General features: G+C 41.8%; 1 protein-coding gene across 7 annotated transcripts in view; it reads left to right on the forward strand.

Annotated features, from left to right (window-relative positions):
* EOGT (EGF domain specific O-linked N-acetylglucosamine transferase) overlaps nucleotides 1-26,954 on the forward strand; it is a 47,891-nt gene that overhangs the window by 1,132 nt on the left and 19,805 nt on the right. For 2 of the 7 annotated variants that reach the window (XR_007479654.1, XM_033424797.2), the window contains exons 2-14: nucleotides 2,829-3,052; nucleotides 4,451-4,551; nucleotides 5,155-5,263; nucleotides 7,320-7,414; nucleotides 7,773-7,877; nucleotides 11,873-11,979; nucleotides 14,844-14,947; nucleotides 20,433-20,525; nucleotides 20,874-20,945; nucleotides 21,088-21,174; nucleotides 21,691-21,759; nucleotides 24,283-24,344; nucleotides 26,645-26,764. Coding sequence is in view for 5 of the 7 variants with exons in the window: in XM_033424797.2 (XP_033280688.1) it covers nucleotides 2,829-3,052; nucleotides 4,451-4,551; nucleotides 5,155-5,263; nucleotides 7,320-7,414; nucleotides 7,773-7,877; nucleotides 11,873-11,979; nucleotides 14,844-14,947; nucleotides 20,433-20,525; nucleotides 20,874-20,945; nucleotides 21,088-21,174; nucleotides 21,691-21,759; nucleotides 24,283-24,344; nucleotides 26,645-26,764 (1,348 nt within the window). In the remaining 2 variants the exon portion in view is untranslated. Of the gene's footprint in view, nucleotides 1-11; nucleotides 497-545; nucleotides 779-892; nucleotides 949-2,828; nucleotides 3,053-4,450; nucleotides 4,552-5,154; nucleotides 5,264-7,319; nucleotides 7,415-7,772; nucleotides 7,878-11,872; nucleotides 11,980-14,843; nucleotides 14,948-20,432; nucleotides 20,526-20,873; nucleotides 20,946-21,087; nucleotides 21,175-21,690; nucleotides 21,760-24,282; nucleotides 24,345-25,289; nucleotides 25,407-26,644; nucleotides 26,765-26,954 lie in introns of those variants that run through there. The other 5 variants (XM_033424799.2, XM_033424800.2, XR_004482369.2 and 2 more) reach the window with 5 other exon arrangements.

Here is a 26,954-nt window from a genome sequence, read left to right on the forward strand (position 1 = left end):
GTCTCATCATCTTTCAGGCTTCTCCCTTTTTCCTTTCCCCTTCTTAGGCCTGTGGAAACAGCTGTTTTGTGCTGAAGGAAAAAGTAGCTCAGCTGCTAAAGCTTCTATCTGCTGGGGAAGTGCGCCCTCCCATCCCTCAGGGGCTCTTGCAAGAGGACTCAACACCAGAAGGGCTCTGCCAGGCCCCGAGGTTGTGCTTTCAAGCACTAGCAGCTACTCCTAGTTCATGCTAGCGGGTGCATGCTCTCCGCAAAAGCCAGGTTTCTGATCTGAGTCTTTAGATTTTTCCCTTGACCTAAGCGTTACTCCTTCATGGATCAGTGGATTTAGTTATGGCTAGAGCTCAGTCCAGGACAATGGATTTGGATAACCAAAGGTCAAGACTTGGTCATAGCAGTGACCTATTTCCTAGAGGGACGAGCAAAGGATTGGCCATTCTGCCTGTTGAATCTGAAAGCTCAGATTTGTAGTAGAGCCTAGGGAGCAGTTTGATTCGGTGAGTCGGATTACTTTGGTGAGAACCAGGCAGATTGTTTTCTCCGAGGAATGTTTTATCTGCTGAGTGTCCTGTTGGCCTGTACCAGTTGGTGCCTGTAGAAAGTGGGTCATCTCCTTCCTGCTCGCTGTTAGAATCTGTTCTGTTAAGTTGCTGTCTTGAGGGTTATGACCTGCAACCTTCCTTTTAGCAGTATGTATTTGTTAAGGCCAGGAAAGGGCACCTGAGCCAGGCCTTCTGCTTAAGGCGTGTCTCACTACATGCCAGTCCCTCTGCTTACAGGTATATCTTGTTAAATTATCTTCTCTCTTAATATTTCCTTTAATTCAAAATATCATCTGGATGTGAAAGTCTATTTTAACATCCTTTTAAGGTAATATGTTTCATTTCTGACAGATTTTAGATATCTGAAACATCACAACAGCTTCTTGGTGGTTCTCAGGATTAAAGAGGTAAATATTTTCATTATAATTAGAGTCACTGTTGCTATTAATATGTATTTTTAAATTTTGTGAAATTGCTATCAACTCACGATTGGATAGAAGTCCCAACTAAAAATATTAATTCAGGTGAGCTTTATGACAAATAACAGTATACTCCTTTTAGGGTTGCCTAAAAGAGCCACTGTATTTCCCACTCCAGAGGGGAAAGGGATTTCTTCTTCGTGTCCCAACTGTTTAGTTATGATTACTTGGCCTTGGGACTTGAGGCCTGATTGAACATAGCAGTCTATTACTAAAGGCTCCATCTTCATCGCCCATAGTCAGTGAAGACTGATTTTGAACGCTGGGTTTTCCAGTGTGCTCCAGTGACAGCAGACCCTGCTGGGGAGCTGCTCATGTGTACCAGGGCTCTATCATCTGGTGGGAAGACCACTTAAAAAAAAATAGAGCAAAGAAACCACTAAAGTGAACCCAAAATGGCACGATTATTATCTGTGAAATATAAGTGAAATCTGGTCTAAGAGATTTAATCCTTCTAGGGTGAGTTAGAAATGCAGTAAGGTCCGTGACCATCATCTCTTTTCACAATACTAAGGCGTGGCAGGGAGAGTTTAAGGGCACAGCCCTGAGGCAGACTAAGAAAACTCACTCCTGGAGTTTTCTTAGTTTTAGTCTTAGTTGTTAATAATGTAGATGTTATTTTTTTTTTAATATTTGTTTATTTATTTATTTGGCTGTGCTGGGTCTTAGTCGCGGCATGTGAGATCTAGTTCCGTGACCAGGGATCGAACCTGAGCCCCCTGCATTGGCAGCACAGAGTCTTAGCCACTGGACCACCAGGGAAGTCCCCATAGATGCTATTATACCACCTAGAATGTAAGCTCCACGAGGGCTGAGGAGTTTAGTTTTCAACTGTACGTTCCTTGCTGCATCCTGGTACTTAGAAAAGTAGCATATTCTCACATACTGCAGTGATTGTTAGTTTTTATTCAGCAGGTACACACTTGCTTGGAACCACTGTACTTCCTTTCTTCTCTCTTCCTGGCATGTTTTCACTGCTTCTCATCTGGCAGGTCTCAGCTCAAACGTTACTTAGCAACCCCCACCCCATCCCATGTAGCTTTAAACATTTATTTAATAAACACTTAACATAGCCTATAACGTGCCAGGTACATCTAGACACGTTACCAATGTTTAACTCACAACAGCCCTATGGGGAAGGGTTATTCTGATTTCCATTTTACAGATGGAAATGCTGAGACACAGAAAGATTAAATAACTTGCTCAAGGTCAAACAGCTTAGGCTGCAGCCACACTCAAACCTCAGTGGACTAGCTTCAAAGTCTATATGCTTAACCAGCATACTGTGTTGTGTATCACGTTACCTTACTTACTCAGACAGGGTCCTATCAAGGTCCTCCTCCCATCTTTGCAAATAAAGTTTTATTAGAGCACAGCCCCCCTTTCCTCTAGCATAGCTATGGCTGCTTTCCTGATAAAGGCCCTGTTGAGGAGTTGTCTCAAACACTGCCTGGCCTGCAAAGCCAAAAATATTTACTACCTGGCCCTTTCCAGAAAAAGTTTGCCAGCCGTCGGTTTATTTGATTCACAGCCTTTGTCATCATCTGAAGTTATTTATTTGATTGTTTATGTCTACTCCACTAGCTTGTAAGCTCCGTGAGAGCAGGGGTCCTTCCTGCTTTGTTCACCTCTGTATACCCAGCTCCCAACACAGTGCCTGGCAAATAACAAGTGCACAATCAATATTTGTAGAGTAAAGGAACATTATTCAGTGAAATAGCGAAGTTCACTGTAATTGTGCTTAGCCCTTGAGCCTTTGGCTTTGAAAGGATATGTCTTAATGAGGATGTTGTCAATTTGACCTTTAGGTTTGGAGGTTGCTATGTTTATGCTGCTTGTCTTTGGAGCATTGCTTCATGAAGTTCCCCTGAGTGGCCGAGACGAGGTTCCTCCCCAGGCTGATGGCATTCTGGGTGCCCCTCTGTTCAACTATGCCAGCCTCCGCCTGCCAGAAGAGCATATTCCCTTCTTTTTGCACAATAATAGGCATATTGCCATGGTCTGTAAGAAAGACTCTCATTGTCCTTATAAGGTAAATACTATTCTCTCCTTGTATATTTTTAAAAGGAAGCAATTTAGGCTGGTTCACTAGTTCCTCATTGTAACTTGAACCTGAAAGTAGACTTCAGTCTCTTGGTTGTAACTGTGGGTCAGTCAGTGTCTGTATTTCATCTAATGCTTCTTAGTGACTCAACTTTGCTAAGAATTATGTCCCACTCACAAAGGTGAGATTTTAAATCTAAATCACTAGTGAAATAAATAGGCAGCCTGTACTATTTGTATACTCTGTAAATGAAGTGAATTAGATTTGATGCAGAAAAGAATATCTAGTTAAAAGTAACTGGAGAATTTCACACCTCTCCTTAATCTGCACTTCAGAGGATCTCTCAGCACTTCATTTTGGTAATAACACCTCCACCTCTGTCTCCAAGTAATGAAGACTATTACTGCAGCCTTCCTTCTGTTTTAGTTGTTGGAAAGGTTTCAGATTGGAGCCCATTCAGACATCTCAGAGGCCTCAGAGATCAAAGCAGGGCATTGTGAGCCATTTCCTTTCCCATGGTGCTGGCACAGGAAGCATGCGGAGAGGCAGGGCTGGGAATCAGATCAGGACTGCTCCTGGGGCCTCGCAGAACAGCATCCTAAGCTTCCTGGCCGGCAGCAGCTGCTGTATCCCGCAAGGGCTGCAGAGCTGTGACATCTTCCGGGATCTCTGCTGATCTCGATTGATGAGTAAAGCTGCTGATCCCTTCGGTTTAGTTGTGATTCTTCTGGTGATAGAAATTCCAATTTTTGTGACTCTCTAGGGACTGATTTTAGGATCAGTTTCCTCACTGATTTCATTAAGCTACTTCAAGAAACTCCAATTCAGGGGAGGAGGTTAGGGGAGGGATGGAGTGGGAGGTTGGGGTCAGCAGATGTAAGCTTTTATATATAGAATGGATACATAAGGTCTTATTGTAGAGCAGAGAACTATATTCAGTATCCTATGGTAAATCATCATGGAAAAGAATAAATAAAAAAAAGGATGTGGGTATATATATATATATATATATGTATAATTGAATCACTTTGCTGTATGGCAATAATTAATACAACATTGTAAATCAACTATATTTCATTTAAAAATTAATTAATTAAGTTAAAAAAACGGCAATTCAAATGATCTGTGGTAGTCTAGCTAAAACCCAGATTTTTGGTGGGAGGACAGGCCTGGTGGGGGAGGGGTTGGTGATTAAGGATAATTGTTGCTAAGAAACTTGAGACTGCTTTTTTTAGAATTTACTTATTTCTATTACATGAATAAGTATTATAAAACATGAAGGTGAAAGTTCTATAAAAATTTGTTTTCCTCATGAAAAAAATCTGAGTCCTCTCTAAATGTCAGAAGAAGGTAGACAAGTCTAAACATATACCTCTTATGTTCCAGAAACACTTAGAAAATTTAAAGTACTGCTGGGGTTATGAGAAATCCTGCAGACCAGAGTTCAGGTTTAGTTACCCTGTTTGCACCTACGTGGATATGGGATGGTAAGTTTCTGGATGGAATACCTCTTCCCCTGTACTTTGTCTACTTTCTCTGCAGTGTATGCTGAGGCTCCAATCCCCAGCTAGACTCTTTTGGTATTAGATAGTAATTCCTTTAGATATTAATTTGCTTACACAGTCATGAGTTCAACTTGACTGTCTCCCACTGGGACAGGAATAGCTCTCATTTCCTCTGCCAGAGAGAGAAAACAGTATGGATCACAGAAAATATTTTCCCCCAGCATATGCTAAGAAGATAAATGGACGGTTTCTCTTGGTTCTGGAGAAGAGAGTTAAGTATAATCAGTATTTCCAACACACGCAAGGTTCACGGGGTAAAGAAAATACAGTAATTAACAGTTCATTGTCTTCAGTTCCAGATGATCCTAACTTCATACCTTTCCATTTTGTATTTTTATTATAAGGGAGTAAGTCTATAAATAACTTATTTTGCTTACATCATGTGGTGAGGGATAGATTTTTAAATTATGATAGTTTACTTAAAAAAAAATGACTGACTTCTAGCAATTTAACACTTAGAAAGAAAATTTAAGGTCCAGAAAAAGTAAAAAGATGAATATCACAGAATTTTTTGTTTTCTAACAGGACGGACACTCTTGAATCAGCCCAGGAAATATTCTGGAAGCAAGCTGACTTTGGGTATTCTCGAGAGCGGCTGCAGGAACTCCATGTGCTCTGCCAGCCGAAGGGAATGGTGGGTGTTTAACCCCTTCATAAACGAGTGTGTTTATTCAGAAACACCCGTGGTATTTATTTATTCATTTATTTATTGAAGCATAGTTGATGTACAATATTATATAAGTTACAGATATACAATATAGTGATTCACATTCACACTTTTTTTTTTTTTTTTTTTTTTTTTTTTGCGGTACGCGGGCCTCTCACTGTTGTGGCCTCTCCCGTTGCGGAGCACAGGCTCCGGACGCGCAGGCTCAGCGGCCATGGCTCACGGGCCCAGCCGCTCTGCGGCACGTGGGATCTTCCCAGACCTGGGCACGAACCCGTGTCCCCTGCATCGGCAGACGGACTCTCAACCACTGTGCCACCAGGGAAGCCCACACAGTCACACTTTTAAAAGTTATATTCCATTTTTAGTTATTATAAAATATTGGCTATATTCCCTGTGTTGTACAAGATATCCTTATAGCTTATTTTATACGTAATAATTTGTATCTCTTAATCCCCTACACTCATAGTGGTTAGATCATAATATAAAGACAAGATAGATGGCACTATGAAAGGAATCCCTCCTTCTCTGGTCCAGTGGCATCGGTAATACCTGCCCTGCCTATCTGCTATACTGTTTGTGAGAATCAAGCCAGCAAACATACAGAAAAGCGTTTTGCAAGCTGCAAAGTGCTAACAAACACAGCATGGTGAGGGTGTATCACGTGTCCCAAACTACTTGCAAGGGCATTTATAAAAATGTGATCTATCAACCTATCTTCTTTAGTATATGTTGGGGGGAATAATTCTAAACCCAGAAATATTTTAATTGCCTCAAACTATGACTATCTGATATGTTTGAAAGGAGGACATGGCTTCCAACTGCTTTCAAAACTGAATAGATGCTGTATAGTGCTTTTGGAGGGTGTCACGTGAAAGAACGTCAAGCGATTCTAGCAAGGTGGCTGAACCGGAAGATGGAGGCAAGGCATTAACCTGCACTGCTGAGGGGTGTCTTTAACAGACGACGTTTTACACTTTGTTTGGAGTTTAGCTGTTCATGTGGAAAGGGCAGGGGAGGGCCCCACCTCCACCTCACACACCTCTTCCAAGGCGGTTTGCAGAATGCTTTCCTCACCAAGATCTGCCTTGTTAGGTTTTGTGCTATGGGTATGACCCCTTACCAACTCCAGATTCCAAAACACCATTCAGGGACTTCCCTGGTGGCACAGTGGGTTAAGAATCCGCCTGCCAATGCAGGGGACACGGGTTCAAACCCTGGTCCGGGAAGATCCCACATGCCACGGAGCAACTAAGCCCGTGCGCCACAACTACTGAGCCTGCGCTGTAGAGCCCGCGAGCCACAACTACTCAAGTCTGTGCACCTAGAGCCCGTGCTCCTCAATGGAAGAGGCCACCGCAATGAGAAGCCTGCGCACTGCAACGAAGAGTAGCCCCTGCTCACCGCAACGAGAGAAAGCCTGCGCAGGAACGAAGACCCAATGCAGCCCAAAATAAAAATAAATAAATTTGTAAAAACAAACAAAAACTCCTTTACCTCAGTGAGTTAGAAAACATGGCTCTCGCGCTGCCGTGGAGACAGAGACTCTCACAGGTTTTAAGGTTTGCAGAAAGTACCTCTAATTCAAATTGGCAAACTGCCCTTCCTGCCTTGCATTTTAATGACTCTGACGGGTGCATTCTTCCTTGTTTCCTTTGGCTGGTCTTTGGAAGATGCTTTTTCACATAGCTGTGGGGCTAGTGAGGGTTCTGAGTGCATTATTTTTTTTCCAGGAGGGTGAAATGAACCACAAATACAGCTGCTGACTCTCTAAAGTTTGAAGGTGATAGAACATTTAAGGGTGCGTCGTAGTAACCTGAAAGTGTGCAAATTGGTAAAAGTATGCTTGGCCAGTGTCTGCCGGGGGAAAACAGAAGTGGTCATCGGGAAGCACTTTTCATCACATCGTGTGGTTGGAACCTGAAGGCAACATGCTGTCAGCATGATGTCAGACAAGTCCGGTCTGTCCTGGAATTGTTAATAATCGCAGTTATTTTTTTCTTATTTCTCAACCTTATTTCAGAATGACTCAAGTCTAGTGTGTTCCCGTTACCTTCAGTACTGCAGAGCGACCAATCTCTACCTTGATTTAAGAAACATCAAGAGAAACCACGACAGGTACTTCAGTGGGAGATGTTAAGATCTAAGGGAAATCCTGAAATATTTGCAGTTTCAGGATTTGCAAGCCTTGGATTTGCTTCCTAATAATATGATGATGAGGTTGGGGAATGGGGGAGGGGATGAATGACCCACATTGGTCATAATGAGTTGATCATTATGAAACTGGATGATGGGTACATTAGATTCCTTATACCATTTTGCTACTTTTTTGTATGTTTGAAATATTGTATTATAAAGAGTTAACTTCTAATGAAAAACTGATTTTGGAAATTGGCAAACCACTTTAGTTACAACCCACGTGTCAGAGTCATGAAAAAATTTTCCAAGCTCAACTTAATTTTTTGTTGTACACCAGATTTAAGGAAGATTTTTTCCAGAGCGGGGAAATCGGAGGACACTGTAAACTTGACATTCATATGTTGATGTCTCAAGGCCAGCGCAAAAGCCCTTTGCAGTCTTGGTAAGATTTTTTTTTTGGAAAATATGTTTCTGAAATATTTGTCTTTATTATTGGTACTTGCAGATTTTGGTAGGGATTCTCACATGGAAAATGTTACTCTATTTGTAGATAATTTGGCCTGAGCTTCTGGGGAGTGGTGGCTACAGAGTGAATCATCAGTTGTATCCGAATTAAATATATATTTATAAAATATTCGGAAGTATGATATAGTACTTACTGTTTGCTAATGAAAGAAAAAAGTTCAAAACTGAATTTTTTAACTTATAATTTCTGCATGTGTTTTGGGGAACATTTTTTAAAAATATACATTTATTGAAGTACATACCAAGCATATAGAGAAATATACAGTTTGGATTATGAAAAAGTGAACCCACTTGAGTAACTCTTACCTGGGTCAAAAATAGACCATCATCCACCCAGGCTCCCTTCCAGACACAACCTCCATCCTCCTTTCCAAAGGTAAACACTACCCTGACTTTAAGCACCTTTGAGAAGCTTTTTGAACTTTATGTAAAGATTGGAGAACACATTTTGATTTAAAACATTTTGAATACTAAACTAGTTCTGTCAAGAAATTTACCATCTTTAGATATTAAAGAGTTAGGGTACTTTAAAAGCTTTTTATTTTAAGATAACTTGAGATTTGTAGACATTTAAAAATAGTTTAAAGATGGTACAAGAAGTTTAAAAATAGTACAAGGAGTTTCCATTGTACCCTTACCCCAGCTTCCTCTAATGATAACATCTTACATAACCATAGCACAATGATGCAAACCAGGAAATTGACATTGGTACAATATTATTAACTAAACACATTTGGATTTCATCAATGGTTACATGCATTCTTAATTTTTTAGGGGGATGTATAGCTCTATAAAATTTATATCATATGCTTAGGTACATGTAACCACTATTACAATCATGCTACAGAACTGTTCTGTCATCCTAGAAATTGTCATGCTCCCCTTTACAGTCACACAGGACACTCATATAATGTTCATTTTTTTCTTTTTATTGAGGTATTGTTGATATACAATATTATATAAGTTTCAGGTATGTAACATAGGGATTCACAGTTTTTAAAGGTTATACTCCATTCATAGGTACTATAAAATATTGGCTGTATTCCCTCTGTTGTACAATATATCCTTGTAGCTTATTTATTTTATACCTAATTGTTTGAACCTCTTAGGCTGTATTCCCTCTGTTGTACAATATATCCTTGTAGCTTGTTTATTTTATACCTAATTGTTTGAACCTCTTAATCCCCTACCCCTGTCTTGCCCCTCCGCAATTCCCTCTCCCCATTGGTAACTGCTGCACCAGTTTACGTTCCCGACAATGGTGTATGAGGGTTCCCTTTGCTCCACATCCTTGCCAACATTTGTTATTTGTGTTTTTTTGGTGATAGCTATTCTGACAGGTGTGGTTTTGATTTGCATTTCCCTAATGATTAGCGATGTTGAGCATCTTTTCATGTGCCTGTTGGCTCTCTGCATGTCTTCTTTGGAAAAATGTCTACTCAGTTCTTTTGCCCATCTTTTAATGGAGTTGTTTGTTTTTTTGATGTTGAATTGTATGAGCTCTTTACATATTTTGGATATTAACCTCTTATCTGTCATATCATTTGCAAATATAGTCTCCCATTCTGTAGGTTGTCTTTTCATTTCGTCAACTGTTTCCTTTGCTTACAACTACTTTTAAGTTTACTTAGGTCCTGGGACTTCCCTGGTAGTCCAGTAGTTAAGACTCCATGCTTCCACTGCAGGGGACACGGGTTTGATTCCTGGTCAGGGAACTAAGTTCCCACATGCCGCACCACTTGGAGTGGCCAAAAAAAAAAAAAAGTTTACTTAGGTCCTATTTGTTTATTTTTGCTTTTATTTCCTTTGCTTTAGGAAACAGATCAAAAAAAATATTGCTATGATTTATGTCAAAGAGAGTTCATTTTTGAGGTCAAACATTCATGCTAGGACTTCCCTGGTGGCGCAGTGGTTGGGAGTCTGCCTGCCGATGCAGGGGACACGGGTTCGTGCCCTGGTCCGGGAAGATCCCACATGCCGCGGAGCGGCTGGGCCCGTGAGCCATGGCCGCTGAGCCTGCGCGTCCGGAGCCTGTGCTCCGCAACGGGAGAGGCCACAACAGTGAGAGTCCTGCGTACTGCAAAAAACAAAACAAAACAAAAACAAAACAAAACAAAAACATTCATGCTAAGTAAACCATTCAAGATAACAGTCTATCATTTTAGTCTCTGCAAAGCAGGATCTTACTTGACTTAACAGACTTTTGCAGTAGGAGTTCCTGTTTTCTCGTGGGCATTTTGATTCCTAGCACACTTTGATATCTGAGATCCAAAATAAATGTTTGATATTTGCTTCCCGCTACCTTTTGATATCATGATAGTTCCCTAGGGTGTATTTGTATTAGTTATTGCTGTATAATAAATTACTCAGACATTTAGCAGCTTAAAACGATAAACGTTTATTATCTCATGAAGTTTCTGATAGCCAGGATTTGGAGGCAGCTTAGCTGGGTGGCTCTGGCCAGGGTCTCCGAGGAGGCTGCAGTCAAGCTGTTGACCAGGGCTGTGGCCCTCTCTAGGCTCAGCCGGGCCTGCAGAATCTGCTTCCTAAGCTCGCATGTCATCTGTGGGTTTTCTTGTCTGGCTGTTGGCCAGAGGTGTCATTTCTTTACCATATGCGCCTCTCTGTAGGGCTACTGACAGCATGGCAGCCAGCTTACCCAAGAGCATGTTGTCTGAGAAAGAGAGCGAGCGAGAGGGAAAAAGAGAGAGAGAGAGAGTGCAAGCATGTCCCAAGATGGAGGCCTCGATCTTTGTATATCCTAATCTAGGAAGTGACCACCATCACTTGTGCCATATTCTGCTCATTAGAAGTGAATCACTAGGGCTGCCCTGGTGGCGCAGTGGTTAAGAATCCGCCTGCCAATACAGGGGACATGGGTTCAAGCCCTGGTCTGGGAAGATGCCACATGCCACGGAGCAACTAAGCCCGTGCGCCGCAACTACTGAGCCTGCACTCTAGAATTCGCGAGCCACAACTACTGAGCCCACGAGCCACGACTACTGAAGCCTGTGCGCCTAGAGCCTGTGCTCTGCAACAAGAGAAGCCACCACAATGAGAAGCCTGTGCACCGCAACAGAGAGTAGCCCCCACTCGCCACAACTAGAGAAAGCCCGTGAGCAGCAGCAACAAAGACCCAGTGCAGCCAAAAATAAATAAATTAAAAAAAAAAAAAAAAGAAGTGAATCACTAAGTCCAACTCACCCTCCAGGGGAGGATATTCATCTCTACCTCCTGAAGGAAGAAGTATCACAGAATTTGTGGACCTGATTTTGAAGCCACTACAATAAATATTTCAGCATTATGTGTGTTTTAAAACGCTCTATTTGATATTTGTCTTACCTCAGACATGGTCTCAAAGATGAAGAGTTACAGCAATCTTTAGGTTAACTTGTGATTGTCTTCTTTTGTATGAAAGAAAATTGTACCAAGTGGCTTCCAAAGTTGTTTTCCGAGAAACAGACTTTCCTTTCCTCTGGGAAGCATAGCTGTCTGCTGTTTTTTCTAGGCACTTGGTAATTCTAGGAATGCCATGTTTCTTAGAATCCAAGAAGGTTCTCTGGGTCAGTGTTACTTCTGAGCCTCGTCAGACTGCAAGAAACCTTTTAAAATCTTCCCACTTTACTGGTAGAGTTTTTTCGTCAACTCTATGTGTAAATTTTTTCTTTGTCAGCAAAGTTCCCAGTTGGTCTTGCACATTAGGCTGAAATTTAAAATCGTTTTTGCTTTTAGTCTCAACATTAAGATTGATATCAAGTTGCATAAATGTTAGTAAGTTTGAGAAGTTCCACATGTCTTTATGAGTGTTTTCTAGAAATAAAATCTGCTTAATGAAAAGATCCTAAGTTACAAGGTTTCAGTAGGACGTCCAGGAGGATCCCTTTGAAAGTATCTCTTGATTCTTAATTCCAGGTTTGCTGAGCTACAAAGCTATACTCAGCTCAACTTCAGACCAGTAGAAGATGCTAAGTGTGACATTGTTATTGAGAAACCAACCTACTTCATGAAATTAGATGCAGGTGAGAAGTTAATTTGTCTGTTATTTATTTATTGGTTAATGTGGTTTTGTTCCTTTTTTTGATATATATATTCCTATAATTCGGGGGCAAGCAATGTGACATTAAACAATAGATTTGCTTTTTGCTTTCTTCTTGTGAAGAAGTGAACTAATTTGAACTTCCCACTGTTTTATATTTTTGGCATGCTAGAAGAAACTTTCACATTGATATCAAATGACTCAATCAAAATCAAAAGATGAGAGGAGAAAGACTGGGTACCCCTTTTGTAACTACATTTACCTCATGTGGTTTCTTTAATCGCTTGATTTAGCTGGTGCTTCAGTAGAACTCTTTAAAAATTAAAAGCCATGTATATAGTGCAGGTGGGAAAGGAAGGCCCATGACCTCTTCTGGCAAACTTTCTGGTATCATCTCCATGACTAAAGTTAACTTAAAATTCTCTTGGAAGTTAGCTCTGCCATATATTCTTTTTTTTTTTTTTTTTTTTGCGGTAGGCGGGCCTCTCAGTGTTGTGGCCTCTCCCGTTGCGGAGCACAGGCTCCAGACGCGCAGGCTCAGCGGCCATGGCTCACGGGCCCAGCCGCTCCGCGGCACGTGGGATCTTCCCAGACCGGGGCACGAACCCGTGTCCTCTGCATCGGCAGGCAGACTCTCAACCACTGCACCACCAGGGAAGCCCTGCCATATATTCTTGAACAAAAAGTTAAAATTATTTTCCTACTTAAGGTTATAGCTTCTAATTCTCCACATGCAAGCACAGCTTATGCTTTGTGAACTCATTGCCCTCGAGGGGAGCAACACAAATCGTACTCCGTTATCTCTCTCATTACAAGAGATGGAGGTTTCTATGCCACACCACATCCAAATTCATGAGAGGCTGGGCTCAAGGTGAAATATAGAGAGCTGCCTGTCACAGATATTTCAGAATTCCTCTAATTTATTGATCATATTTTTAATGTGCTCTGCCTTCTGAAGTCCTAAGTGATATATTACAAGCTGTGAGGTTCAGAAATCAGACAAGTTTAGGTTTCGGAAATGAGAGCAGGTAAAACTGCTGTGTTCAAGGTCCTGACTCATGTTTAAAATATGCAGATTCAAATGGGGCAAAGAAAACACTGATCTGCCTGAAAGCGGGTTGGACACGTGCGAACAGTTAAATTTATGTAGCTACTTATGCAATAAAGGATGTAAAGTAGGAACAATAGGCCAGGGTAGACATGTGTCATTTCTTTCCTATATTCATAACTCTGCCTTTTTCTTCTACCTTATGCTGTCATGCAGCGTTCCTTTTCATATTAACTCTTACCTTGAGAGAATGAGTATTCCGCAGAACAAGACTCATTTGGGGCCCATTTCTTGAGGACAGAGCCTGTGTTTTCTCCCTCTTTTATAAATCCTCCTGGTACCAAGTGCCATCCTGTGCATTCAGCATCCCTCAATAAATGTTATAAACTTGCTGAACGATTCATGAGACAGCTAACGTGTGCTGTGTGCTAACCTGGGAAAAGGGGATGGGTTGCCGTAGAACTTTCTTTTTCTTATTTATTTGAAAATATGCTCTTTGGCAAGATTTTTCTGGGTGAAAGAGAAAAGTCCCTCTAAACATTCATCTAAGATACCAGTCTACAAAGAATGGAGTATTATTTTCCTTTTTCTTGTCTTTGCTGAGATATAATTGACGTCCAGCACTTTATACGTTAAAGGTGTGTAGCATAATGGCCTGACTTTCATAAATGGAGTCCTTTTTACTCTTATTTTCTGGCACACAACGTTATTATTCGCTCTAGGAATGAAGTCAGAATATTTTATGATTTTTGCTTTTGAGAGTCACTGTTTTTCTTTTAATCAACATTTTCCCTTCCTTAAAATGCATATTTTAAATGTTAGTTCTCGGAATTTTATCCCATTTAGATTTGTACATTTCCAGGTTGAATACTGGGTCCTCCATACCTAAGTGGAGAGAGAAAGAGAAAGGGAAGAGAGAGAGGGCAGAAGACAGAGAGAGAGAGAGAGAGACTGAGAAAGAGAGAGAGAGAGAGAGATTGAGAAAATGTTCAGTTTCTTATGAATGCTGGACTTAGGAACTTAAAAATAGCATCACTGCCCTCCCCTTTCCTCTGACCCAGCAGGATCCAGCTGGTCTTCACTAAGTTTTCACTTTGTGCCAGGCTCTGGGCTGGGTACTTTAGGTACATTACCTAAAAGCTGGCACCTAAGTATATTGATTTCCTATTTCTGTTAGGAAAGCTCAAGCTTTGGAATTTACAAACTTGCCTGAGTACTTGCTCATAATTCGACTCAGTTCTTCTGACTCCAGAGTTTATGCTCTTTTAATTAGGACATGAGACATTCAGCTCTTTTCAATGATAGTTGGTTAATGTTTTCCCAAGAAGCAATATAAGTAGTGATTAAATAGGAGAAAAAGAGACAGGAATGAAAAATACCAAAATGCTAATAGTGCCATCATTGTCAATACTTCCATGATGACCAGGTGTCAATTGATTCAAAAACAATAAATGATCATAAACATAGTGATTAGTCTTCACGGTTCTATAGTTCTACCCCAGATTGAGTTAAATAGGCTTCTGTTATTTTGTCTGGGAACGTAATGATCATTTGTTTCTTAGTGTATATGGGAAACTTTATTCCTAATTTCCAATTTGAAAGTGAATTTTTGAACACAGTCTTTCAACTGAGAACTACCTGTGTACTGATCATTTTAGGTTTGGAAAAAGTCTTAATTTTCCCCCCACCGGTTTCAGCTGCAAGTCTATCATACTATAAGTAGATGGGGTAGAATAAAAATTGTGTAATCATTTGTTCTTTGGGGTTAATTAACATGGATTTCTTTTTTCCAATCCCAGGTGTTAACATGTATCACCACTTCTGTGATTTCATCAATCTTTATATTACTCAGCACATTAATAATTCCTTCAGCACAGATGTGCACGTTGTGATGTGGGACACAGTAAGTAAAAACAGGCTCCCTGCTTCAGCGCTGTCTTTGCCTTGCTTAATACCTGCGTGACTCTGATCTTGTGTAGTGGAATTTTCTAAGACACACACATTTACATATACTCATGTACAGACATCCATCCATGCGTGTGCAGTTGTGTGTGAACGCCTCTGTGTGGCTGAATTTACATGGAAGTATAATATATGGGCAGATTCAGGTGTATGCATATACCTTTATTCCTGGAATTTTAGAATGAGGTTGTAGAAGATTTCTTTCCCCCTTTGGGCAGGTGGAGCTCAAGTTTCCTCTGAGATGGGCATAAAAGACTGTCATTCACTTAACCTCCGTGACTCCCCACATGACCCGTGAGAGGAGAGCTTGCCTCTGTTTACAGTTTGGCCTCTTGTAATTACCATCTGTTTTGCTTCATTGCAGCTTCCTTGTTAGTTCCTGCTTTATGCCAGGTTGTGCCATGTGTATCTGCACATAAATACACATGTTGAATCCCACCTGCTGTGGGCTTATTTGTTTTTAGTGCAGTCTTTTCTTCCTTCCTCTCTTTCTTTGCCTGCCTTTCCCCTGCTTTTCCCCATAGCTGGCCCCTCCACCGTCCCAGGTAACCTCGGGGAGTTGCCCCAGTGCTCTCACCTGTGAAATGGGATTATTACAGTGTCATTTTGAGGATGAAGCATACCGTGTGCGAACAGTCACAATGCCTGGTCCACAGCACATGGGCTCTGAATGTGAACCATGACAGCGACAGTGGGCAGGAGAACACGTGGTGTATAGTGTACACGAAAAAGGCTGCCTAACCTGGGCAGTGAGAACACCCACGGAGAACTCATCTCAGGGTCAGCCAGACATTCCAACACCCAGGGCGCTTATAGGCCCCCTTCTTGTCCTGAGTCTGTTTGGAAGGCTAGTGCACGGGAACCATGGCTTGCTGGCAGGGCAGCATCAGGCATTGCTTCCGGGGAGTCCTGGCAGCCCACATAGCACAGTTCAGATGCAAGGAGACGGGATCCACCTGGGGCAGGTATAGATCCCATGGGGGCCAATATCTTCTGGAACAACTGCGTTGGCCAAGCCCCCAGGATCCTGAGAGACACAACCAGTTACAGGAGTCCTTGTACTCTTTCCCAGTCCACATGCAATGGAACCATCGGGTGTCTTTTAGAATTATAAACAGTGCTACTTAGAGCATAGGGGAGACGTACTGTCTTGTTTCCAGAGAGCAGAGCTAGAGCATTAACTGAACGTCAGGTTCTTGTGCAGAAGGGCAACTGATTTTGCTAATGCTTGTTTTGCTGATAGGAGGCTGGTAGCGGAGCTGTGTGGAGAGGTTTTCATGACCATGGCTCCCTAGGCGGGTAGTAGTTTGACTTCATGTCTGATTGATGGGAACGGGTTCTGATATTCCTGGCATGCTAACGCTCCCTTGTAGTCTCCTTCTTTGTACGGATTTGCGTTTCTCTCTTGTGTTCCAGTTTTGCTGCCACCTCAGTTCCATTGCTTGGCAATGTTTCAGGGAGCAAAGGGATCAGGAGTTCCTTTCCTTTCCTCTTTTTGCGTAAGATTGTGGCTTCCAGGCCACGTTACCAGCTGTGGGCAGCTCTCATTTAAGGCGCACAACCCTCCGTGGACTAGGGTTTTTGTTCCTTTATTTTACAGATGAGGAAGCTGAGGCGCTGAGTGGCAGGCCGTGTCTCTAGGATGACACAGTCAGCCAGGGGTTGAGACAAGGGTGCCCGTCCAGGCAGTCTGCCCCCAGACCTGTGCCCTGCAACCACAGTGCTTTATCGCCTCCCTGTCCTTCCCTGCAGAACTTGTTAAGTTGATGGAAAGTTTTCCAGAAGCTTCCTTGTATCTTGTTGCATGCTTTTCCGTGGCGTCCTCTAGTGGACTGAGTTAAACCGAGCCAGCTTCTACAGACTCCCCCTTCTTGGTGCCTGCTGGGGTGGAGTGAAGAGACCGCATGGCCACCACGGGGCTCCCTGGTTGCTCAGTTTACTGGGTGTGTGATGTTAGTGCAGCCTGACCTCGACTGCCCTGGACATGCAGGATGCTTTTAGCCGAGCAGGTTGGCCTGCCTGGTGTGACCTCCCTCCTCTGCCCCTCTCTGTGCGTCCATTTTAAACCTGTTTTCTTGGTCAGAGAGGCCTTTGCTAGTTGCTCAGTCAGGGTCTCAGGACAGGCGAGGGCCAGTTTGTTCCAGAACTGAGGCCCACAGAATCCTGTAGGTTGGATGGGGATGGTGGTGAGGTGTTGTGTGGCCGCCGACCGGTTCTCTTTGGCTGGTGAGGCACTGAAAGAAGCAACCCTGCCTCCCCGAGGCTGACGGAGCTTCAAACCTCCCACGGTGGACGGTGTTGCCGTAGAGCCAGTCCTGAAGGCCTCGGACGAGCTGTGCGCCCAGGGGAAGAACAGGGAGGTGGCAGTGGCCGCAGGTCAGACCCTAGTGACATTTTACGAACTGTCCCACAAGGAAGCCTCTGAGGCCTCCTCCTCTCGTCCACAGAAAGCTCAGCAGTCTGGCTGCCCTTCAGGCACGTGGCTTCCTCGGCGGGATTGGGCGGGGCCTCCACCCTCGAGCCATATGCAATGAGGGACACTCCTGCAGACGCATTTCTGGGCACAGCAGGGTTGCACACAAGAAACAGTAGTATAGCTTTATTATTGCCATTTTTAAATTATGCAAGTAAGACCAGGTTATAATGAGTTCAAACAACACAGAAGTATGTTAAGTTAAAAAAAAATTCTCCGTTGTCTTCTCCAATTCCATTTCCCTTGAAGGTAACTGCGGTTAACGTGTGTGAGAGTCCCTTGGGAGACTTTATTTTAATAAGTGTAAATATATCCTTTTACAACATTTAGGTAAGGATTTATATAAGGATATATATATTATGTAAAATTTGTTTAAGGATATGTTTATATCCTTATAGAAAATAAAATGTGTTCTCTTATGTTGCTAACTTAATATTATACGGCGGGCATCTTTCCAAGTCAGCACACGTAGGATTATCATTTCCTTTGTGGTTGCATGCTATTCCATTTGCTGGATGTCATGGATATCTGGTGGAAGCCTTAATGTGTGTATTTACCTCTGTCCCCACCCTGGTCACATTTAATTTGTTTCCAGTTCTTTGCTCTTTACGGAAATGCTGTCCTGAACATCCTTTTCATATACATATGTTTTTACATAGTCATCCTAGCATTTCTGCAGGGCAGATGCCTATAACTGGAATTTCTAAGTCATAGGTTGTTCAAGTTTGAGATATACACAACAGGAAATGTTATGTCATCTTTAAGAATATCCAGATATTCTTCATCATAAGACTGGAAAACCCCTCCTGCGCCTGTGGCAGATAATTTGAATTTCAGGGACTTCTAGAGAAGAAGCTTCTAGAGGTGGTTATTACTGAATACTGCATGATTTCTCTGAAAAGGGACCAGTCAGGATTACTTTATTATTAAATTTTCCTTTCAAAGGTATCTTATTTTATCCCAAGTATTTTTTTCTCAGGAAACTGTCTAGAATCGCTTCTTTTAATTGTCTTTTATTTATTATTGAACCAAAACTGGGATATTCAATTTTTGATGGTGTTGAGAAGGGCCTTTATTAGAACAGCACTGGAGAAACATCGAAGGAAAGAATTTTTATTTTTTTATCACCACATCTAACAGTTCTCAGTAACTTTGAAATAACTCTAATATGTGCAACATAAAATTTTCAAAATCTGAAAAAAAAGAATGCTGTAAAGATAAAAAGACATGGACATAATGAACGCCATGTATAACCAACTGTAGACCTTGAATGTAACCCTACAATACGTATTTCTTTCTTCTTTCGGCGGAATTTTTCCATCTAAGTTCTACCATTTCGAAATAAATGGACCTCCGTCCTTCAGCTGATGGAGCACGTAATTAATTTCTACTTTTCAAAAATGAAATGCATTTGGTAAATGTGCCAGAAAAAACTGGTTCTCATCGAAAGGCAAGTGCCATATAGGGGTTACAAGAATGGAGTCTGGAACCAAAGAGACTGGATTTAATCCCAGCCCTGTAAACGCAGCAGTTCTACAGTTGAGGCAAATTACTTAAACTTTGTCTCAGTTTCCTCATCTGTGAAATGGGGACAATGGTATTCCCTCGCTCATTAAGTTAGTGGGGTGGTTTAATGTGTTAATAACGTCAAGTTCTTAGAATAGTGCCTGAGATGTAGGAAGTATGCAGGATACTATTAATGTTATTATTATTGGGACTTCCCTGGTGGCACAGTGGTTAAGAATCCGCCTGCCAATTCAGGGGACATGGGTTCGAGCCCTGGTCTGGGAAGATCCCACATGCCATGGAACTACAAAGCCTCTGTGCCACAACTACTGAGCCTACGCTCTAGAGCCCGTGAGCCACAACTACTGAGCCCATGTGCCACAACTACTGAAGCCCGTGCGCCTAGAGCCCGTGCTCGGCAACAAGAGAAGCCACCGCAATGAGAAGCCCGTGCACCACAACGAAGAGTAGCCCCTGCTCGCCGCAACTAGAGAAAGCCCATGTGCAGCTACGAAAACCCAACGCAGCCAATAAATAAATAAATTTTAAAAGTATATTATTATTATTACTACTCATTAATGTCAATGGGGAATTATGTTATTCATTAATCAATAGGGACATCATTTCCTAGAGTTACATTCATTATGTTTCTTTTTTAATAAACTTACAAAGGGTCTAATCAGTGTTTTTTGTTTTTTTTCTATTAATTAATTCATTTATTTATTTCTGCCTGTGTTGGGTCTTCGTTTCTGTGCGAGGGCTTTCTCTAGTTGCGGCAAGCGGGGGCCACTCTTCATCACGGTGCGCGCGCCTCTCAGTATCGTGGCCTCTCTTGTTGCGGAGCACAGGCTCCGGACGCGCAGGCTCAGTAGTTGTGGCTCACGGGCCTAGTTGCTCCGCAGCATGTGGGATCTTCCCAGACCAGGGCTCGAACCCGTGTCCCCTGCATTGGCAGGCAGATTCTCAACCACTGCGCCACCAGGGAAGCCCCCATTATGTTTTTAATGTTAAAACTTTCAAGGCATTTTCTTGCTCTCAGATTTCTTTCCAAAAGTGCATTCTGTCTGCTCTGATGGGTTTTGCTCCCTGAGCATATCACAGTGTGTACAAAAGGTGGTGTACATATGTGTTGTGTGTGTCTGTGATTTGGATAGAAAATTCACGGGGGAAAACCCCCCACAATGACTGCAATTTTAAGGACATGAGAATAAAAAGGGCTAGGATGGAAAGCTAAGATTATAATTGTGGTGATTATTTCTGATGATATTACATCAGATTAGGGACTTGCTCAGGCCCAAGATGAAAATCCATTTTTTTTCTATGGGTTTTATGAGCTTATTTCGGATTGCTGGTTCTTAATACTAAGAAGCTAATTCAGCTATTTTCTCACATTTTTGAAAAGCCAAGTTTAGCCAAATTCCCTAACTTATTTTGTTTCCATTTTCAGAGCTCCTACGGATATGGTGACCTGTTCTCCGATACATGGAAAGCATTTACTGATTATGATGTTATACATTTGAAAACTTATGATTCCAAAAGGGTACTGGAAACTTTACTGAAATGTCTGTAAATAACTGTCATTACAGATGACCCACTCATCAAATAAATATTTAATCTGAGTTTCTACGAGCTATTACCATTGATTTCTAACTCAGTTTCTTTTGTAATAACTAGAATCATCATGGTTATTAACCATGTAGCTTTTAAAACCTTTTGTTCATAGCTTTTTCAGGAATATGAATTTCACTTGAGTGAAACAATTGGCTATGCAAAATATTTTGATGCAAAACAGAGATTAATTAAATTATTTTCTGTAATTATTTGTGCTGTTTTGGTGTGAAGGGTGCAAACTGTGTTCTCTTACCTTTTAAAATATCTTCATTCTTAGGTATGTTTTAAAGAAGCTGTTTTTTCCTTACTCCCCCGGATGAGGTACGGGCTGTTCTATAATACCCCTCTGGTAAGCATGTCATCTGTGGTTAACATTCCTGTTCAGAGAATTTATTCTTGATGGATTTTAAGATAACACATATAACTTGAGAACATCTTAAATAGTAATGCAGATATTATTCATTGTAATAGGAAATATTTTTTTATTTTAGATCTCTGGCTGTCAAAATACCGGATTATTCCGGGCATTTTCTCAGCATGTACTACACAGACTGAACATCACACAAGAGGGTCCCAAGGTAATGACTACATTATGGGTTCTGAGGTGGTCTTGACTTTTCACCCCGAATAAAAATCAATACCAGCTTTGCAGAAAAAGGAGATCATCAGCAGACAGTGTTTTCTGGGTTGTTTTCTGACCTGGAGTGATTTGAAATCAGATGTCAACAACCGAGAAAATTTCGATAAACTAAAGATAGTGGAAGAATGTGTTTTTTTCTCTTTTTCTTTTCCTTTTCTTTTCCCTGTATCTCTCCATCCTTCCTCAAACCCCTACCCAGCCCACATAAACTCTGCCCCCAAATCCACCCACCCAACCAAAAAGAAGTAGTATGATGGACGGGTTTTGCCTTCTGTGGCTAAAGTGGATGCATTTTTATCCCCTGAGAGAACTGTGAAGAAATCAGGCTAAAAAAAAAAAAAGTTTCATAAAGGTGTCCTTATTGAGTTTCATCTCTCGGTGAAAATCACATTTTAAGTTCATTTGTTCATTTATCTGTCCAGGCATACACAGCATTATTTTGCCTTTTCCACAGGATGGAAAAATTCGAGTCACCATTCTCGCACGGAGCACAGAATACCGGAAAATACTCAACCAAAATGAGGTTAGTTTTTGGGATGCATTTTTAATAGCGTCATATTGAATTTCACTTCCTATGACTGATGTGCTTTATTTTTTTCACATCATACCAAATGCTTTGATTTGAAATTATTAGCTTTTAGAAAAGTCTGATGGCTGTGCCCAGTTTATTTATTGGATTTCTACTGCAAGTCATCAAACCATCCATTGCTGAATGAGCTTTGCCTTACTGTAGACATTCATCACACCACCTCAGTGTGGAAACAGAGACAAAACTGCCTGAGTCCTGCCTTTGCGGCCATGGATTGCCAAATTTTTTGTCTCTGGGCAAACTAGCAGCAAAACAGTGGGAGAGTATCTTTGGGGAGATGGCTGATGGACTGTGGCAGGACTGTGGCATCCAGCAGCAGATTAAGTTGGAAAAGTCTCCATCCTTTTCATGGGTGTCTTAGAAATTGTTCACCTCTTAGCCTCCCTGACTCATTTCAACAACATCAATTCATAAATTATACTTAATCTTAAGGAGATCACCATGGAAGCCTCCCTACAACAGCATGACTGGACGATGTCCTTGCAATAGTAAGGTTTGCTCGAATGTGGATGGCCTCTAGAAGCTGGAAAAGGCGAGGATTCTCCCCTAGAGACTCCAGAAGGGGTGCAGCTCTGCCTACACCTTGATTTCATCCCAGTGAGGTTTCTATCTCATTGTGTAGGACCTCTATCCTACAGAACCATAAGAGGATAAATTGTGTTGTTTTAAGATGATAAGTTTGTAGTAATTTGTCACAGCAGCAAATAGAAAATGAAGACACAGAGAGAGAGATGTAAGTGACTTACTTATTTGTAAATGACTCTGGCTGCAAGAGTAGGAGTGGGGAGATTGATTAAGAGCCGTTGCCCCGATAAGAGTTTAGATGAAGCGGGTGACAGTAGGGATGACAAAATAAGTGGTTTCAGGATGTATCTTGGAGATAAAGCCTGTGATACTTGTTGTGGGAATGTACAGTTATAGCCACAGGTACGGCCAGGAGAGGCAGTGAGAATCAAGCGTGAACTCCTGGGCTTTTGGCTTAAGCAGTTCAGTGGGCTTGAGATGGGAGGGAAATTGGGGGCAGGTTTTGATGGGGAAAATGTTTCACACAGATTAATTTGGGTGCCTCATCCAAATTATGTAGTTAGCATCTCTTCTTGAGATGCACATGGATTATGGAGGACATGAACATATGGTGTAACGAGGCATTGATTGTGAGCTGTGTGCATGGAAGAAATGAACAGTGTACGTATGTGTGTTTTAAACACCTGGAAATAAAAGTGTCACGTAATGCAGTGTTGGGGTAGACAGGTGAGAAGCCTCATTAGCAGGCAGATCAATAGTATGTATTGATAGAGGTAACGGGTATTGGCTGCAATTATGTACCAAGGATATTGCTATGTGCTCCCCATACCTGTACGGTAACTTTCCCAGCAAACCGAAAATATAGGTATTTTATTATTATCCTCTATTCTGGGCAAGGACACTGAGGCTTATAGGTTAAAAAACATGCCCAAGGTCACCCAGGTAATGAGCAGAGTAATGAGGGGTGAGCCAGGTTCGTCAGGGTCTGAGCCTGCTTCTTCAGCAGAGCGTTCCACTGCCCTAACACAATTTGACCTTGGAGGAGACCGACCCACCTTGCCTCCCAGTCCATCGGGAAGGGGTAGCATCAGTGGGTGCTGCACTGCAGCCATCGACGTTTTCAGATCCAGCTGCGCTGATCGCCCGGATGCTTTTGCCCAAAGGTGGGATTTGGTAATTCAGCTCCAATACCAAGCCAAAGAGCGCCCAACTGGCTGCTTTTCTCCCAGGATTGGCATCTCTTGGAGAGGCAGCTCCCAGGCAGAGAAGAAAGCACCTTTCTCTTTTCCTTGACTCGTGAATAGATAGCAAAACCCAGACGCTCTCATTAAATGATGGTTCCTGCAATCCTGCCCTACTTCAAGATTAGAATTGTGAGGGACATAGAGAACCATGACGATGCATTCGATGATCGATTAATCATGCTTAGTTTCTCTTCGCTAGAAGTATAGTTGTTTTCCTGCGTAGAGCTGTTGAAAATGTTTTTCTGCCCGGAATTTAGTATTTTTGGTGGGTGAGGTTCCAGAGCACTAGGGGTTTGTCTGAAATGAGATAATGGGTAGGAAGAAAATTCTGGAACAAAGTAGGTACCCAACGAATATATGTTGAAAGTTGAGGGACTAACTATTGCAGTAACAATAGCTAACACTTCATGTGCGTCTATGTCAAGCCCTTTGCTCTTACGAATTGTCACCCCGCAGCCTCATAGCAACTCAGAGCAGTGCAATTTTAGGGAGGTAGCGTATCTTCCCTAAAATGCAGGCGTGGAGCCTGCACTTGAACTCAGTTAAGGGTTAAACACAATAGACCTGAAGGATATTTAATGCTTGAAAAATATTTTATATGAAAAATAAAAATTGGGGGACTCCAAGGTAAGTAAAACAGAAGAGAAGGAAGGAAAAGGAATTCTAAAGGTTTCTCTTATTTTCCCAGCTTGTAAATGCACTGAAAACGGTATCTACATTTGAGGTCCAGATTGTCGATTATAAGTATAAGTAAGTAATAACCCACTCTTGGGCAGACACTGTCGTCTTTGATTTTGATGAGTTAATGGGGGAGAGGAAGGACTTTGTAAATGGGAGTTGTTGGCGCATGTAGACCTGGAAGGGACAAGCGGACGCCATTGGTGGATGAAATGGGCAGGTGAGGACCCCGGGCGTAGGGGGCGGAAGCTCTTCAGCTGTGAGGGGCCTGATGCTGCCGCACCATCCCTTTTTTAAAGAGAAGTGATGAATCCTGATTTTCATTTGAAATTTCTGAATTTCTAAAAGTCGGCAACTAATTCCGAATTTTAAAAAAATGTTGTAGACTTCACTTGCCTGCTAGCTGCTGGGTTTCAACTTCTGACCTACAATATGGGAATAATTAAGGGAATAATTTGAGGTTCATCAAATAATATGAGGCTTCTAAAAATCTTTTCAAATATTACATTTCTTTTAAAATTCTGATACAAGTAAACAGCTTGGAAAGACAGAATCTGCCTATCATTTACTGTCTAGGTAACCCGTGTTGACATGAAAACAATAATACTGTAAAGATAATACATGTTCCTGGTAGAAAAGGTCAAGCAGTACAGAAAAGTTCCAAAGGAAAGTGAAAACTTTTCTCTCCTTCCTTGGCCCACCCACTATCATAGTCTTGTTGTCCAAACAGTTTTTTTCTATGTAAAAAAAAAAAGTATACATATACCAGCATAGGGTGCCTGACACAGCTAGGTTTAAACTTATTGGTAAGTGTGGGAGTTTTGCACCTCATTCATTATACATTTGTTCATTTATACCACACATCTTCATCAGGTACCTACCATGGGCCTCGCAGTAGGAATGCAGTTATGAAGGAAGCATGGCTCTTGTCTTGAGGACCTCAGACACTGAATATGAATAAATAGCAGTTGCAAGAACAGCTGTCATTTATTGAGACTTACTCTTATGCTTCCCTAGCTCTGTCTCATCTCCCTCTTCTGAGAGTCTTGTGAGGTTGGCGAAGCTATTCCTATTGGACGGGTGACACTTCGCCACGGTGACTCCCCTCATTGCCACCTGAGGAAAAATGTGGAGGTAGAAGAGGGCCCGGGGTCAGGATGAAAGAACTGGGCGGGGGGGCACCTCTGAGGCTCTGTCGCTGACTGGCTTTGAAGAATACGTAGGGGTTTCCCCGATGAAGGAAGAGTGACAGTAAATTCAGACCTTGCCAATCTGAGGGACACAGTAGTAACCTAACGGCATCGAGGTTTGTGAGTCCTGACCTTTGGGCCTTTTCCAGAAATAATAACTCCACGGATATATTCCCCCGGACAAATGCCCCTCCTTGCCTCGGTATCGGTTGGCATCCCTGGGGAAACTGAGGCACATGTACCTCGTGTGAGACACACTTGGTGGCTTTGTCTCCCTTCCCTTGTGCGGAGTGTGGCGTTTCTGTTCTGCTGGGAGAGGAAGCTCTTTAAAGAGGTGAAGCTGATTAAGAGGAAATTTGCTTTCCCTTCTTAGATGCGAGCGGACCTATTTATTTTTCTTCACTCGGAGTGGGTGGGACTGGGAGATCGGATTCCATTATGTTTATTCAGAGTGTTAGCCTCTGTCCAGCATTTCTTCCCAGCCTCACTGACTTTCGGTTCAGAGTTTGCACATCTTTTAGTGTCTTGAATTCCAAGACTACTTTTACAGTCCCAAGGTGCATACAATTGTGGATTTATCCCTCATAAATCCACAAAGACAGGAAAATGCCGTCATGGCATCCAAGACAATCTTAGGAGTACCCAGATGGTAATCGAATGACTCAAATCACACAAGGAAGAATTTATTTTATTTTGTAAAAATTCCTATATGATTTTAAGGAAATAGTTTTCAGTTTGGTACGAATATATCATAACATCACTTTAATGCTTGCTAATTTCATTTTTCATAAAGAGGGAGCAAGCCTCAGGCTCAGAGCTCTGCCTTGCAATGTTATCTACCTAGATTGGAATAATGCTTTTTAGTTTCATTATATCTATTTTTACAGTTTTGTTCATGTCATGAGTTACTGGTTTTCCATTTAAGACAGGTATAAAAGTTTTCTTCTAAAATAAGAAAATATAAGTTAAAAAAAAAGGGAGCTTAACTTAGAGAAAATGTTATGAAGTAATTAAGTTGTTAATTTCTGGAGTAGATTTGAAATTGGCAAAAAAATATGGCAGAACGTGCCTTAAATTGGGAAAGATATTGTATAAATGCTGTTACCATGAATCATGAGCTTACGCAACTTAATACTTTCCCTCTCCTCCCCTTTTTTCTTTTGTTGTTCTTTATGTTCACAGGGAGCTTGGGTTTTTAGATCAGCTAAGGATCACGCATAACACGGACATATTTATTGGAATGCATGGAGCTGGTCTTACCCATTTACTTTTCCTTCCAGACTGGGCTGCTGTGTTTGAACTGTAAGTGTTTGGGGACAGTTTTACATAGAGGCAGCTGATAATGCTTTTTCTGCCAGCTGAGGCTTTCATTCAGAGCATCAAGAGGCTTCATATTTAATCATTACAAAGAAGTCACATCATGTAGGCATCTAAAAAGAAAAAAAGACCTAAAACTAAAAATGTGAAGTCTGCAGCCTGCCATTGCCCTTAG

This window comes from Orcinus orca, chromosome 10 (genome assembly GCF_937001465.1).
Source record: "Orcinus orca chromosome 10, mOrcOrc1.1, whole genome shotgun sequence".
Taxonomy (NCBI): domain Eukaryota; kingdom Metazoa; phylum Chordata; class Mammalia; order Artiodactyla; family Delphinidae; genus Orcinus; species Orcinus orca.